The sequence below is a fragment of the Pristiophorus japonicus genome, chromosome 2 (assembly GCF_044704955.1).
Source record: "Pristiophorus japonicus isolate sPriJap1 chromosome 2, sPriJap1.hap1, whole genome shotgun sequence".
NCBI classification, from domain to species: Eukaryota; Metazoa; Chordata; class Chondrichthyes; family Pristiophoridae; genus Pristiophorus; species Pristiophorus japonicus.
The window spans coordinates 226,838,772-226,854,585 of record NC_091978.1 but is presented as its reverse complement, the minus strand read 5'-3'; the positions used below and the strand labels follow the sequence as shown (position 1 = coordinate 226,854,585).

Below are 15,814 nucleotides of genomic sequence, written 5' to 3'. Positions count from 1 at the left end.
GAGGCGAGGCCCGAGGTCGGGCAGCAGTGGAGAGGTGAGGCCCGAGGTCGGGCAGTGGCGGGGGATGGTGCGGTGAGGCCAGAGGTCGGGCAGTGGCGGGGCATGGTGCGGTGAGGCCCGAGGTCGGGCAGCGGTGGGGAGGTGAGGCCCGAGGTCGGGCAGCAGCGGGGGATGGCGCGGTGAAGCCAGAGGTCGGGCAGCAGTGGGGTGGTGAGGCCAGAGGTCGGGCAGCGGTGAGGGATGGTGCGGCGAGGCCCGAGGTCGGGCAGTGGCGGGGGATGGTGCGCTGAGGCCCGAGGTCGGGCAGTGGCGGGGGATGGTGCAGTGAAGCCCGAGGTCGGGCAGCAGTGGGGAGGTGAGGCCAGAGGTCGTGCAGCGGCGAGGGATGGTGCGGCGAGGCCCGAGGTCGGGCAGCAGTGGGGAGGCGAGGCCCGAGGTCGGGCAGCGGTGGGGAGGCGAGGCCCGAGGTCGTGCAGCGGCGAGGGATGGTGCGGCGAGGCCCGAGGTCGGGCAGCAGTGGGGAGGCGAGGCCCGAGGTCGTGCAGCGGCGAGGGATGGTGCGGCGAGGCCCGAGGTCGGGCAGCAGTGGGGAGGCGAGGCCCGAGGTCGTGCAGCGGCGGGGGATGGTGCAGTGAGGCCCGAGGTCGGGCAGCAGTGAGGTAGTGAGGCCAGAGGTCGGGCAGTGGTGAGGGATGGTGCGGTGAAGCCCGAGGTCAGGCAGCAGTGGAGTGGTGAGGCCCGAGGTCGGGCAGTGGTGAGGGATGGTGCAGTGAGGCCCGAGGTCGGGCAGTGGCGGGGGATGGTGCAGTGAGGCCCGAGGTCGGGCAGTGGCGGGGGATGGTGCGGTGAGGCCCGAGGTCGGGCAGTGGCGGGGGATGGTGCAGTGAGGCCCGAGGTCGGGCAGTGGCGGGGGATGGTGCGGTGAGGCCCGAGGTCGGGCAGTGGCGGGGGATGGTGCGGTGAGGCCCGAGGTCGGGCAGTGGCGGGGGATGGTGCAGTGAGGCCCGAGGTCGGGCAGCGGTGGGGAGGCGAGGCCCGAGGTCGGGCAGCAGTGGGGAGGCGAGGCCTGAGGTCGGGCAGTGGTGGGGGATGGTGCGGCGAGGCCCGAGGTCGGGCAGCGGTGGGGAGGTGAGGCCAGAGGTCGGGCAGCAGCGGGGGATGGTGCAGTGAAGCCCGAGGTCGGGCAGCAGTGGGGTGGTGAGGCCAGAGGTCGGGCAGCGGTGAGGGATGGTGCGGTGAAGCCCGAGGTCGGGCAGCAGTGGGGTGGTGAGGCCAGAGGTCGGGCAGTGGTGGGGGATGGTGCAGTGAGGCCCGAGGTCGGGCAGTGGCGGGGGATGGTGCAGTGAGGCCCGAGGTCGGGCAGCAGTGGAGTGGTGAGGCCAGAGGTCGGGCAGTGGTGGGGGATGGTGCAGTGAGGCCCGAGGTCGGGCAGTGGCGGGGGATGGTGCGGTGAGGCCCGAGGTCGGGCAGCGGTGGGGAGGCGAGGCCCGAGGTCGGGCAGCGGTGGGGAGATGAGGCCCGAGGTCGGGCAGTGGCGGGGCATGGTGCGGTGAGGCCCGAGGTCGGGCAGCGGTGGGGAGGTGAGGCCAGAGGTCGGGCAGCAGCGGGGGATGGTGCGGTGAAGCCCGAGGTCGGGCAGCAGTGGGGTGGAGAGGCCCGAGGTCGGGCAGCAGCGGGGGATGGTGCGGTGAAGCCCGAGGTCGGGCAGCAGTGGGGTGGTGAGGCCAGAGGTCGGGCAGCAGCGGGGGATGGTGCGGTGAAGCCCGAGGTCGGGCAGCAGTGGGGTAGTGAGGCCAGAGGTCGGGCAGCGGTGAGGGATGGTGCGGTGAAGCCCGAGGTCGGGCAGCAGTGGGGTGGTGAGGCCCGAGGTCAGGCAGTGGCGGGGGGTGGTGCAGTGAGGCCCGAGGTCGGGCAGTGGTGGGGGATGGTGCAGTGAGGCCCGAGGTCGGGCAGTGGCGGGGGATGGTGCGGTGAGGCCCGAGGTCGGGCAGCAGTGGGGTGGTGAGGCCAGAGGTCGGGCAGTGGCGGGGGATGGTGCGGCGAGGTCCGAGGTCGGGCAGCAGTGGGGTGGTGCGGCCAGAGGTCGGGCAGTGGCGGGGGATGGTGCGGCGAGGCCCGAGGTCGGGCAGCAGTGGGGTGGTGAGGCCCGAGGTCGGGCAGTGGTGGGGGATGGTGCGGCGAGGCCCGAGGTCGGGCAGCGGTGGGGAGGTGAGGCCAGAGGTCGGGCAGTGGCGGGGAATGGTGCAGTGAGGCCCGAGGTCGGGCAGCGACGGCACCTCAAAGTCGGCAGGCTCTGGATTCCGGAACATTTTACGGATTCCGGACAACCCTACCAGCAATCGGTCCGGAGTCCGAATCATTCCGGAACTCGGGATTTTGGACGCTGTATTAAAAACCCTGTCTGTTAATGTTTTTACCCCTATTAAAACAAATACATTTAAAAATATATATATTTTTTGTCTAAAACATTTCATTTAATTCAATTTCAATTAATTTTAAATGTGAAGTGTTCTTATTTATTTAAAATGTTTGTGTTTTGAGGGGTATCTCCATTCATAGAAATGTACAAACTCACCAGTGCTGTGAATGGGGATACGCCATTTTCATTGGTTGGTCCGGCCCACGTGCTCACATACGCTCCAGGAATACGCGGGCCCCCATGCTGGACTGCGAATGGAGGCCTGGGAGCACAAGTCTACGTTCCTCCAGGAACAAGAGGTACTTTCGTAAAAAAAGATTTCAGTCGGAAGCCTCTGACCGCAATTTCTGGGCGACTGTTCATTTTACTTGTAGCCTCTCAAAGTAATCTTTAATTTCCAAAATATAGCAATAGTTTCTCCACACTGCTCTCAGCAATAAAGTTCCATTGTGCTTCTGCCCTTTTAAAAATATTTGTCTTCAAGGCTCTTGATTTAAAAAAACTTTATATAATTTGTAGTTTAAAAAGCCACAAACATGTTCCATTTAAAAAAGATAAATACCAATAATACCAACCAACAAATTTCTATAATCTTATAAATCTAGTCCAACAGAAAAAGATGTAAAGGCATGGTAATGGGAGCAATCTATCAAACTTTTACCGAACAAAAAAAAGAGTTAATCTAGCACATGGTGATTTCTTTTTTTAAATATAATTTGTGCAACAGCAAAAATAAAACAAAACACTTAGCACAGCAGTTCTGATTAAAATATTTTAATTTACTGAGTAACTAGCCTTGGTAACTTGCACCTGTAGGGTACACTTTATTATTGATAAACCTGTTCCACACGATTATTGCTCGATTTTGAAATATTCATACTGGACATAGAACCTAGCAAATGTCCCCTCCCACAGCCATTCTCAGCCTCTTTACAAAACTGCACATAGTTATAAAACAATGCTCCACTTAGAAATGAAATGGTATATAGAAAATAATTCTTGTTAGCTTTTACAAGGAAGTAATTTATTTGAAAGGAATTTAAATAACTTAAATTTTGTAATCTTAATCTCAAGATTAGATTGTAACTTTGAAATCCTTGCCAGGTGTGTCTTATGTTTTTATAACTACATATGCAGTTATAAATATAGTCTCAAGATGATTTTGGTTTTGCCAACATTAAACTAGAAGCAGTTTTGGCTCATCAATAGGCTCATTAATAAGCAGTTGGAGAGTGCTAACATCTGCAGCATTGGAATAGATGGAGAGGGAGAGCTGAATACCATTGGCACACATGTGAAAGCAGACCTTTACACTGAAAGAAAGGAAGCCTCAAGGATAGAACGCTGGTCAAAGGCCATTGTAGAAGTATGCAAGGAAAATCGACTTGAAGATAATGTAGTGTCGAGGTGGAAATACATCAAACAATGGCTTCACACACTGGCAATAATAACTGCATATTCAATCTGAACATTAGATTTCATTCAAGCATTCTGGAATAGTCTTACCTCATTGAGATACATCACAGGAAAGACAAGTGTTTGGACATTTCCAGTCTGACTGCAGAAATAAAATATAAAGTTCTAGTCATAAAATGGCAGGCATTACTCATTACTTTCTGTTCTGCAAGTTTTAGAAAGTCCTTCTTTCCCCTACTTATCCTCCCAGTTTTCTTCAGAAGAAAACTATCTGGAGCATGGTGTTGCAATCACTGGACACTTCACACATTTTTGACACAGGAGCTTAGAAAGTGAACACCAACACATGTTTAGCTGTGGTTGGGGGAAGTGGAAAGAAAGGGAAGGGGACACCACAGCCGAGCCAGATCCCGTTCTCATCCACAGTGCAGTTCCAGCAGGTGGTGCTGGATGGCAATGAGAGTAGGGATCCACTTCTCTCTTCCACCTTCCCCATGCAAATCAAAGACACCGAAGCCAACTGAAGCATCCACCAACCCACCCTGATGGAGCTAACTCCAGATTGGGGTAAGTGAACTTCAGATTTTCCTCAAAATAGATCAGCTAGGTACTCAATACCTAGAATCAGCTTAGACATCAAAAAGAGAACACAACAGTCTAAGGGCTAGAAATTGCCCTTCGCACCAATTGGGGGCGGTAATCTTCCGGGGCCGGGACTTCCTGCGCCCAGCCTGGAAGTCCCGCCCCCGACGCAGAATTTTGCTGTGTGCCCCTCAAAGGAAACGGTGAGTTGCCTCTGGCGCTCCGCATCATTTGAGGGGTTGTCCCGGGGTGGTAGCGTGGCACTGAGCCCACTGCCACGCATCCATTAAAGGGGAGGGCCACTGTGCACTCTGCAGGCCCTTTGATCAACCGGGCCAGTAGCCCAGCACCCAAAATGGAGTGTCGGGCTGCACAATGGCAGCCCGGTCGATGCCTGGGGCGCTAAAGGCCTCCCCTTTAAGGGGCGCCCCGACAGCAAATGTCCACCAGCCTCTTGGCCTGCCCCCGCCCCCTCCCCCCCCCCGACGCTGTGGGGTGCAAAGGGTTCGGCATGGGGCGGTAAGAGGTCAACGTGCATGGCGATGATGTCACTGCCGGTTGCGCGCTGGCCCGGGGTGCTAATCGTGGCATGGCACTACCGGGAGAGCACCCCGCACACCTCCGGGGCAATTTCTCCAGAGACACGAGCATCCGCTTCCACTGGGTGAAAACGCTATTGCGTCCCCCAGAGGTGCTAACGTGGCTATAACATTTTAAAGAACTTTTGCAATTAAAAAACTGACCCTCTTCCAGAGTACAGGCAGCTCAAGGAATTAACCCAACATTTGCAAGTCTGTTGCTTTGAAAATCATGTAGCATTGTTTGTCATGTTTGCTGGAATTCTTTGAGGATGTAACGAACAGGGTGGATAAAGGGGAACCAGTGGATGTGGTGTATTTGGACTTCCAGAAGGCATTTGACGAGGTGCCACATAAAAGGTTACTGCACAAGATAAAAGTTTACGGGGTTGGGGGGTAATATATTAGCATGGATAAAGGATTGGCTAACAAACAGAAAACAGAGTTGGGATAAATGGTTCATTCTTGGGCTGGCAATCAGTAACTAGTGGTGTGCCACAGGGATCAGTGCTGGGACCCCAATTATTTACAATCTACATTAACGACTTGGAAGAAGGGACCGAATGTAACGTAGCCAAGTTTGCTGATGATGCAAAGATGGGAGGAAAAGCAATATGTGAGGAAGACACAAAAAACCTGCAAAAGGACATAGACAGGCTAAGTGAGTGGGCAAAAATTTGGCAGATGAAGTATAATGTTAGAAAGTGTGAGGTCATGCACTATGCAGAAAAAAAATCAAAGAGCAGGTTATTATTTAAATGGAGAGAGATTGCAAAGTGCTGCAGTACAGCGGTACCTGGGGGCACTTGTGCAAGAAACACAAAAGGTTAGTATGCAGGTACAGCAAGTGATCAGGAAGGCCAATGAAATCTTGGCCTTTATCGCAAAGGGGATGGAGTATAAAAGCAGGGAAGTCTTGCTACAGTTGTAGTTTTGGTTTCCAAATTTACGAAAGGATATACTTGCTTTGGAGGCAGTTCAGAGAAGGTTCACAAGGTTGATTCCGGATATGAGAGGTTGACTTATGAGGAAAGGTTGAGTAGGTTGGACCTCTACTCATTGGAATTCAGAAGAATGAGGGGTGAAAACAGAGAGACAGACTATTATCTGAATGGTGACAGATTAGGAAAAGGGGAGGTGCAAAGAGACCTAGGTGTCATGGTACATCAGTCATTGAAGGTTGGCATGCAGGTGCAGCAGGCGGTTAAGAAAGCAAATGGCATGTTGGCCTTCATAGCAAGGGGATTTGAGTACAGGGGCAGGGAGGTGTTGCTACAGTTGTACAGGGCCTTGGTGAGGCCACACCTGGAGTATTGTGTACAGTTTTGGTCTCCTAACCTGAGGAAGGACATTCTTGCTATTGAGGGAGTGCAGCGAAGGTTCACCAGACTGATTCCCGGGATGGCGGGACTGACCTATCAAGAAAGACTGGATCAACTGGGCTTGTATTCACTGGAGTTCAGAAGAATGAGAGGGGACCTCATAGAAACATTTAAAATTCTGACGGGGTTAGACAGGTTAGATGCAGGAAGAACGTTCCCAATGTTGGGGAAGTCCAGAACCAAAGGTCACAATCTAAGGATAAGGGGTAAGCCATTTAGGACCGAGATGCGGAGGAACTTCTTCACCGAGAGTGGTGAACCTGTGGAATTCTCTACCACAGAAAGTTGTTGAGGCCAATTCACTAAATATATTCAAAAAGGAGTTAGATGAGGTCCTTACTACTAGGGGGATCAAGGGGTATGGCGAGAAAGCAGGAATGGGGTACTGAAGTTGAATGTTCAGCCATGAACTCATTGAATGGCGGTGCAGGCTAGAAGGGCCGAATGGCCTACTCCTGCACCTATTTTCTATGTTTCTATGTTTTCTATGTGACGTCACAGTCAAATGGGTACGTGATTGGTAAGTAGTTTTTCTTTTTCTTTTCTATATCAGTAAGTAACCTTTAGCATTGTTGTTGCCAAGTTAAGGGTTAAGTCATGGCAGGACAGCTCGGACATGTGTTATGCTCCTCCTGTACTATGTGGGAAGTCAGGGACGCTTCCAGTGTCCCTGACGACTACGTGTGCGGGAGGTGCATCCTCTTGCAGCTCCTGACGGATCGCGTTGCGGCCCTGGAGCTGAGGGTGGATGAACTCTGGAGCATCCACGATGCTGAGAATGATGTGAGTAGCATGTTTAGTGAGTTGGTCTTACCGCAGGTAAACAGCCAGTAAAGGGTACACAGCCAGATAGGGAATGGATGACCAACAGGAAGAGCAGTGCAAGGAAGGTAGTGCAGGGGACCTCTGCAAAACAGATACACCGCTTTGGGTACTGTTGAGGGGGATGACTCATCAGGGGAGGGCAGCAGCAACCAAGTTCATGGCACCGTGGGTGGCTCTGCTGCACAGGAGGGCAGGAAAAAGAGTGGGAGAGCTATAGTGATAGGGGATTCAATTGTAAGGGGAATAGATAGACGTTTCTGCGGCCACAACAGAGACACCAGGATGGTATGTTGCCTCCCTGGTGCAAGGGTCAAGGATGTCTCGGAGCAGGTGCAGGGCATTCTGAAAAGGGAGGGTGAACAGCCAGTTATCGTGGTGCATATAGATACCAACGATATAGGTAAAAAACGGGATAAGGTCCTACAAGATGAATTTAGGGAGCTAGGAGCTAAATTAAAAAGTAGGACCTCAAAAGTAGTAATCTCAGGATTGCTACCTGTGCCACGTGCTAGTCAGAGTAGGAATCACAGGATAGCTCAGATGAATACGTGGCTTGAGGAGTGGTGCAGAAGAGAGGGATTCAAATTCCTGGGACATTGGAACCGGTTCTGGGGAGGTGGGACCAGTACAAACCGGACGGTCTGCACCTGGGCAGGACCGGAACCAATGTCCTAGGAGGAGTGTTTGCAAGTGCTGTTGGGGAGGAGTTAAACTAATATGGCAGGGGGATGGGAACCTATGCAGGGAAACAGAAGGAAGTAGAATGGGGGCAGAAGCAAAAGATAGAAAGAAGAAAAGTAAAAGTTGAGAGCAGAGAAACCCAAGGCAAAAAGCAAAAAGGGCCACATTACACCAACATTCTAAAAGGGCAAAGTGTGTTAGAAAGACAAGTCTGAAGGCTCTGTGCCTCAATGCGAGGAGTATTCGGAATAAGGTGGACGAATTAACTGCGCAGATAGCAGTTAACGGTATGATGTAACACGGAGACATGGATCCAGGGTGACCAAGGCTGGGAACTCAACATTTAGGAAGGATAGACAGAAAGGAAAAGGAGGCGGGGTGGCATTGCTGGTTAAAGAGGAATTTAATGCAATAGTAAGAAAGGACATTAGCTTGGATGATGTGGTATGGGTGGAGCTACAGAATACCAAGGGGCAGAAAATGCTAGTGGGAGTTGTGTACAGACCACCAAACAGTAGTACTGAGGTTGGGGACAGCATCAAACAAGAAATTAGGGATGCATGCAATAAAGGTACAGCAGTTATCATGGGTGACTTTAATCGACATATTGATTGGGCTAACCAAACTGGTAGCAATGCGGTGGAGGAGGATTTCCTGGAGTGTATTAGGGATGGCTTTCTAGACCAATATGTCGAGGAACCAACTAGGGAGCTGGCCATCCTAGATTGGGTGATGTGTAATAAGAAAGGACTAATTAGCAATCTTGTGCGAGGCCCCTTGGGGAAGAGTGACCATAACATGGTAGAATTCTTTATTAAGATGGAGAGTGACACAGTTAATTCAGAAACGAGGGTCCTGAACTTAAGGAAAGGTAACTTCGATGGTTTGAGGCATGAATTGGCTAGAATAGACTGGCAAAGGATACTTAAAGGCTTGACGGTGGAGAGGCAATGGCAAACATTTAAAGATCACATGGATGAACTTCAGCAATTGTACATCCCTGTCTGGAGTAAATATAAAACGGGGAAGGTGGCTCAACTGTGGCTAACAAGGGAAATTAAGGATAGTGTTAAATCCAAGGAAGAGGCATTTATAAATTGGCCAGAAAAAGCAACAAACCTGAGGACTGGGAGAAATTTAGAATTCAACAGAGGAGGACTAAGGGTTTAATTAAGAGGGGGAAAATAGAGTACGAGAAGAAGCTTGCCGGGAACATAAAAACTGACTACAAAGGCTTCTATAGATATGTGAAGAGAAAAAGATTAGTAAAGACAAACATAGATCCCTTGCAGTCGGATTCAGGTGAAATTATAATGGGGAACAAAGAAATGACAGACCAATTGAACAAATACCTTGGTTCTGTCTTCACGAAGGAAGACAAAAATAACCTTTTAAAAGTACTAGGAGACTGAGGGTCTAGTGAGAAGGAGGAACTGAAGGATATCCTTATTAGGCAGGAAATTGTGTTAGAGAAATTGATGGGATTGAACGCTGATAAATCCCCGGGGCCTGATAGTCTGCATCCCAGAGTACTTAAGGAAGTGGCCCTAGAAATAGTGGATGCATTGGTGATCATTTTCCAACAGTCTATCGACTCTGGATCAGTTCCTATGGACTGGAGGGTAGCTAATGCAACATCACTTTTTAAAAAGGGAGGGAGAGAGAAAACAGGTAATTATAGACCGGTTAGCCTGACATCAGTAGTGGGGAAAATGTTGGAATCAATTATTGAGGATGAAATAGCAGCGCATTTGGAAAGCAGTGACAGGATCGGTCCAAGTCAGCATGGATTTATGAAGGGGAAATCATGCTTGACAAATCTTCTGGAATGTTTTGAGGATGTAGCTAGTAGAGTGGACAAGGGAGAACCAGTAGATGTAGTGTATTTGGACTTTCAAAATCCTTTTGACAAGATCCCACACAAGAGATTGGTGTGCAAAATCAAAGCACATGGTATTGGGGGTAATATACTGATGTGAATAGGGAACTGGTTGGCAGACAGGAAGCAGAGAGTCGGGATAAACGGGTCCTTTTCAGAATGGCAGGCAGTGACTAGTGGAGTGCCGCAGGGCTCAGTGCTGGGACCCCGTCTCTTTACAATATACATCAATGATTTGGATGAAGGAATTCAGTGTAATATCTCCAAGTTTCCAGATGACACTAAACTGGGTGGCGGTTCGAGCTGTGTGGGGGACCCTAGGAGGCTGCAGGGTAACTTGGACAGGATAGGTGAGTGGGCAAATGCATGGCAGATGCAGTATAATGTGGATAAATGTGAGGTTATCCACTTTGTGGGCAAAAACACAGACAGATTATTATCTGAATGGTGGCAGATTAGGAAAAGGGGAGGTGCAACCAGACCTGGGTGTCATGGTTCATCAGTCATTGAAAGTTGGCATACATGTACAACAGGCGGTGAAGAAGGCAAATGGTATGTTGGCCTTCATAGCTAGGGGATTTCAGTATAGGAGCAGGGAGGTCTTACTGCAGTTGTATACGGCCTTGGTGAGGCCTCACCTGGAATATTGTGTTCAGTTTTGGTCTCCTAATCTGAGGAAGGACATTCTTGCTATTGAGGGAGTGCAGCGAAGGTTCACCAGACTGATTCCCGGGATGGCTGGACTGACATATGAGGAGAGACTGGATCAACCGGGCCTTTATACATTGGAGTTTCGAAGAATGAGAGGGGATCTCATAGAAACATTTAAGAGTCTGATGGGACAGGACAGATTAGATGCGGTAGAATGTTCCCAATGTTGGGGAAGACCAGAACCAGGGGACACAGTCTTAGGATAAGGAGTAGGCCATTTAGGACTGAGATGAGGAGAAACTTCTTCACTCAGAGAGTTGTTAACCTGTGGAATTCCCTGCCAGAGAGAATTGTTGATGCCAGTTCATTGGATATATTCAAGAGGGAGTTAGATATGGCCCTTACGGCTAAGGGGATCAAGAGGTATGGAGAGAAAGCAGGAAAGGGATACTGAGGGAATGATCAGCCATGATCTTATTGAATGGTGGTGCAGTCTCGAAGGGCTGAATGGCCTACTCCTGCACCTATTTTCTATGTTTCTATGATCTTATCGAAACATATAAGATTGAGGGGGCTTGACAAGGTGGATGCAGAGAGGAGGTTTCCACTGATAGGGGAGACTAGAACTAGAGGGCAAAATCTTAGAATCAGGGGCCGCCCATTTAAAAATGAGATGAGGAGAAATTTCTTCTCTGAGGGTTGTGGATCTGTGGAACTCACTGCCTTAGACAGCTGTGGAAGTTGGGACATTAAATAAATTTAAGACAGAAATAGACAGTTTAAACGAAAAGGGAATACGGGGTTATGGGGAGCGGGCAGGGATCAGCCATGATCATATTGAATGGCGGAGCAGGCTTGACGGGCCATATGGCCTACTCCGGCTCCTATTTCTTATGTTATGTTTAACTGTACTTTTGTTTAGGCCACGGGACTCAGAACGTCACCTGCATCCTAATTTTAATTCCGAGCATATTTTGGCTACAATCTAGACATCAACTTTCAGTCAAGATTCAGTTCAGAATTACACTGCAGCAACCAGTTTCATATTAAAACAGGTTTGATGGTGAGGTTGATATATAAATCAGCAATATAATATTGAACCATGTCGGTGGCACCAAAGACGACTATATAAAAAAAGCAATGAATAGTCTAACAACAAATGGTAAAAGTCATGATTAAAAAAAATTGAAAAGAAAGGAAATAATTTAAAATAGAACAGCATGTTAAGTTTAAGTATTTTAATTAATCTTAATATTCATTTGAGAACTGCAACCAATGTAGTCGATGGTTTATGAGGTTGGGCAATGAAAGACACATCTCCTTTTAATGCCAAGCAGTTTATGGGGTGAGGAGGGGGCGGGAGAAGGTAAGCTGCATTTCAAGAATTTCTATTAGAAGCAGCTAGACCTTGGCCGGCTGGAGACCCCTGTCCTGCGCACAATCTACCTTAAATAACTGATGAGACCCAATCATATGCACAAGATTATATTTTATTAGCCTGGAATTTGCGGTTAGAGTACCACCTCCGGAGTACGCCACTGACCCGATAAAAAAAATCTGCACTCACACCTTCAGGCTCCGGATCCTGGGCCCGAAGGTATAAACCTGCGTAAAGGCCCATGGATCCCAGGGCAGTTCGGAAATGTCCCTGGGATAGAAACATAGAAACATAGAAAATAGGTGCAGGAGTAGGCCATTCGGCCCTTCGAGCCTGCACCACCATTCAATAAGATCATGGCTGATCATTCCCCTCAGTTCCCCTTTCCTGCTTTCTCTCCATACCCCTTGATCCCTTTAGCCGTAAGAACCATATCTAACTCCCCCTTGAATATATCCAATGAATTGGCATCAACAGCTCTCTGCGGCAGGGAATTCCATAGGTTAACAACTCTCTGAGTGAAGAAGTTTCTCCTCATCTCAGTCCTAAATGGCTTACCCCTTATCCTAAGACTATATCCCCGGTTCTGGACTTCCCCAATATTGGGAACATTCTTCCTGCATCTAGCCTATCCAGTCCAGTCAGAATCTTATATGTTTCTATGAGATCCCCTCTCATTCTTCTAAACTCTATTGAATACAGGCCCAGTCGATCCAGTCTCTCCTCATATGTCAGAGACTGGGTGGGGGCGAGGGAGACCGGGGGGTGGACGAGAATGTTTTTTTCGCCGAAACTTGTATTTCTGGTTGGTAAATGAGAGGAAACTCTAGCCCAAAAGCACTACATTTTAAAATAAATGTAATGTTAACGATGTTTATAAGGACCGTATATCCCCAAAACCCTCATCACCAAGCATTAGTGTTACACAATATTTTAAAATCTACTTACGGAAATCCACCTATTTTCTCAACGTAAACATTGACCTGAACTCGTTTCGCTGCCCTCACGAGGAGTCCTGTAAGCTAAACAGTAAAATAAGTCAATACAGACAGATGTACGCCCTTGTGTATTTATACAGTAATGCAATTTAAGTCTTTTTTTTCCTGTGTTGCTGTTCATCAATCTATAATAAATTTCTTGCGACTATGGATGCAAGGTCCACTTCTCAGAGCGGTCAGCAATTCTGAAGCCAAAGTGAATATCTAGTGAAAAAAACCTCAAAACCTCAAAGTTGTGAACAAAGTTTACTACTTTTATATATTTGTTGGGATCTTCTTCAGAAACCGATATATTTTCCCACCAGTCCCAACCCAGGCAAATTCTGAAACAAACAGCATGACAGTTTCAGCCAAAGGAATTTCCCTGCAGCTCCATGATACTCGGCACTACTGGAATCAGTCCGTTGAGGTAATCCAAGCCAGCAATGTATAGCTTCAAATAGAAGATTGAAGGGGCAAGTATTTCCCAGTAGAGTTACTGCTTTTAAAAAGGGATGATAAACGTATTTTATATTGTTGGTTATTTTACTTGAGCTAATTTGCAGAATGTCCTTTTAGAACATGCCATTCCCATCCAACTTTATAAATCATTCATTAAGAGATACAAGGATGGCACCCAGAGTGATTTTTTCAAATATTCTTTCTAGTGGGGAAGCACTTAGTGTATACAAAGCTTGCTGTGAGGGGGCATGTTAAATACAACTGTATTTTCGCTGGAACATCAAGGTTTATTAAAAATGAGACCACACTTTAAAAAAAAACCTTGCACCATTAATTACTTCTAGTTCTGTTAGAAACTACTAGAGTGACATGTAGTGATGCCAAACTGATATGATTAAAATGGGAAGGAAAGATTACTTTCACAATTGAGTAATAATAAATAATGGGGAAATTGGTCATCCGCAGTCACATTGTTGCTCGCGAGAGAAAAGTGAGTCTGGGAACCAGGAAATGTTTGCAATGCTCCCAATATATGAGGCAGTAGGTGGATCTTTATTTAGAAAAAGGCAAATTATTTAGAAAAAAAGGCCCTAAAGTCCACGAACATGGATGGAGAGAGACTTGCTCTGACTTTGGGTGAGCAGAGGAAAGGAGGAGGAAGGATGGTTAGTGTCAAGTGGTGTTCCTAAGGATCAGTGCTTTTCAACAAATAGATACGTGTCTCTCTGCCTCGTGTAGCATTACTCAAGTTAGCGATACACTGTTTTAGAACAATAGGCGGATTAGGTCTCACTAGTTCAAGCCTACTTTTTGTCAGTGAAATTGGATCAGTACTTAGTTTTTAAACCAGTGTTTTGGGAGATCAAATTCCACGGTGCCCCATTTTTCTGTGAAAACTGCAAACAAGGACCAATATACTTACATAAACAAGTTGAATCTTTAACTGTAAAAACAAAGTGCAACAAAACCAGGAGGACGATGAAGATTTAATTGTACCTAGGTACCTGTTGCAGAGCATACATTCCTGTAAATCACCTCAACTGCGATAGGGCTTCAGTAGAATAGTGGCACAGGTGTTGAGATTGCCACAGGGCATGGTCCTGGAGTTTGACAGTACTAAGGTGGTCCTAAAGTTGAGAGTTTGTTGTTGGGGTTGGGGGGGGGGGGGGGGCATGTTTAGCTCACTGGGATGGGGTAGCACTTGTTGGTAGCTATGTAAGACCCCTACCACCAGGTCTTACATACCCGCCTGCCTCAGTTATTTCTCAAAACCCACTGCTCCCCAACACAAGATAGGTTCAGTTTTCACTTCCCTGCCCAACCCTGGCCTCCTGTCCAACCTTCTGCTTGTGCCATTATCTCCCTAAAGAGTGTACCAGAGCCAGCTGCCCACCTGGTGAACTGTCAGAAATATAACAGCAGAGATGGAGGGATGTGTTCCAGCAGAGGCATGTTGTGAAGAGACCATATTCCATCTCCTCCCCTGTAACTCTTTCAACCTACACCTTTCCCTCTCCAACCCATCATAGCCATCAACATTGTTTCAAAACAAGCCATCAATAACAGAATGCGATGTTCTAGCCTCCACAGCCCCAGCAGTGTTAAAAATAAATTAAAAGAATATTCTAAAAAGAGAGGCAAATTAACTAACTAACCTAGCTTTAAATGGATATTAAAATTGTAACAATCCAGTCATACTCTGGAGAATACTTAAAAAACATACTGATTGCACTTCCAACAATTACCAATAGATGGCATGAGATAGTTACTATGCCATATCATAAAATGCAACAAAATAAATTATTTTCTGTCTCAAAAATGATTATCCTCCTTCAATAAATGAGATTACACGTCATTTAAGATAGCACAAAATGCCACGCAAATGTCTCATCCATTTTTATTTTAAAGTTCTAGTTCTTAGGTAACTATATCAACACATTCATTGTGCACCATATACAAGGTACAATGCCATAGTGAGAGATCGCTGAATCATAGAAAAATTACAACACAGAAGGAAGCCATTCAGCCCATCGTGTCTGTAATGACCAAAAATAGCCATCCAAACTAATCGCATTTTCCAGCTCTTGGTCCATAGCTCTGCAGATTACTGCACTTCAAGTGTACATCCAAGTACTTTTTAAATGTGATGAGGGTTTCTGCCTCTACCACTCTTGCAGGCAGTGAGTTCTACCCTCTGGGTGAATTTTTTTTCCTCACCTCCCCTCTAATCCTTCTACCAACTACTTTAAATCTATGCTCCTTGGTTATTGACCCCTCTGCTGAGAGAAATAGGTCCTTCCTATCCACTCTATCTAAGCCCCTCATAATTTTATACACCTCAATTAAGTCTCCCCTTAGCTTTCTCTGTTCCAAAGAAAACAACCCCAGCCTATCCAATCTTTCCTCATAGCTAAAATATTCCAGCCCTGGCAACATCCTCGTAAATCTTCTCTGTATCCTCTCTAGTACACAGTACCCAAGCTATGACCTAACTAGTGTGCTGTGCAGTTCTAGCATAACTTCCCTGCTCTTATATTCTATGCCTCAGCTAATAAAGGAATGCATTTTGTATTTAACTACCTTA

General features: G+C 47.7%; 1 protein-coding gene across 1 annotated transcript in view; it reads right to left on the bottom strand.

The window, feature by feature from the left end:
• Positions 1-15,814, bottom strand: part of LOC139229916 (lysosome membrane protein 2-like) — a 76,121-nt gene that overhangs the window by 24,367 nt on the left and 35,940 nt on the right. The window contains exons 4-5 of the mRNA XM_070861545.1: positions 12,740-12,813; positions 3,926-3,977 (exon numbers count right to left, since the gene is read on the bottom strand). Coding sequence (XP_070717646.1) covers positions 3,926-3,977; positions 12,740-12,813 — 126 coding nt within the window. The remainder of the gene's footprint in view (positions 1-3,925; positions 3,978-12,739; positions 12,814-15,814) is intronic.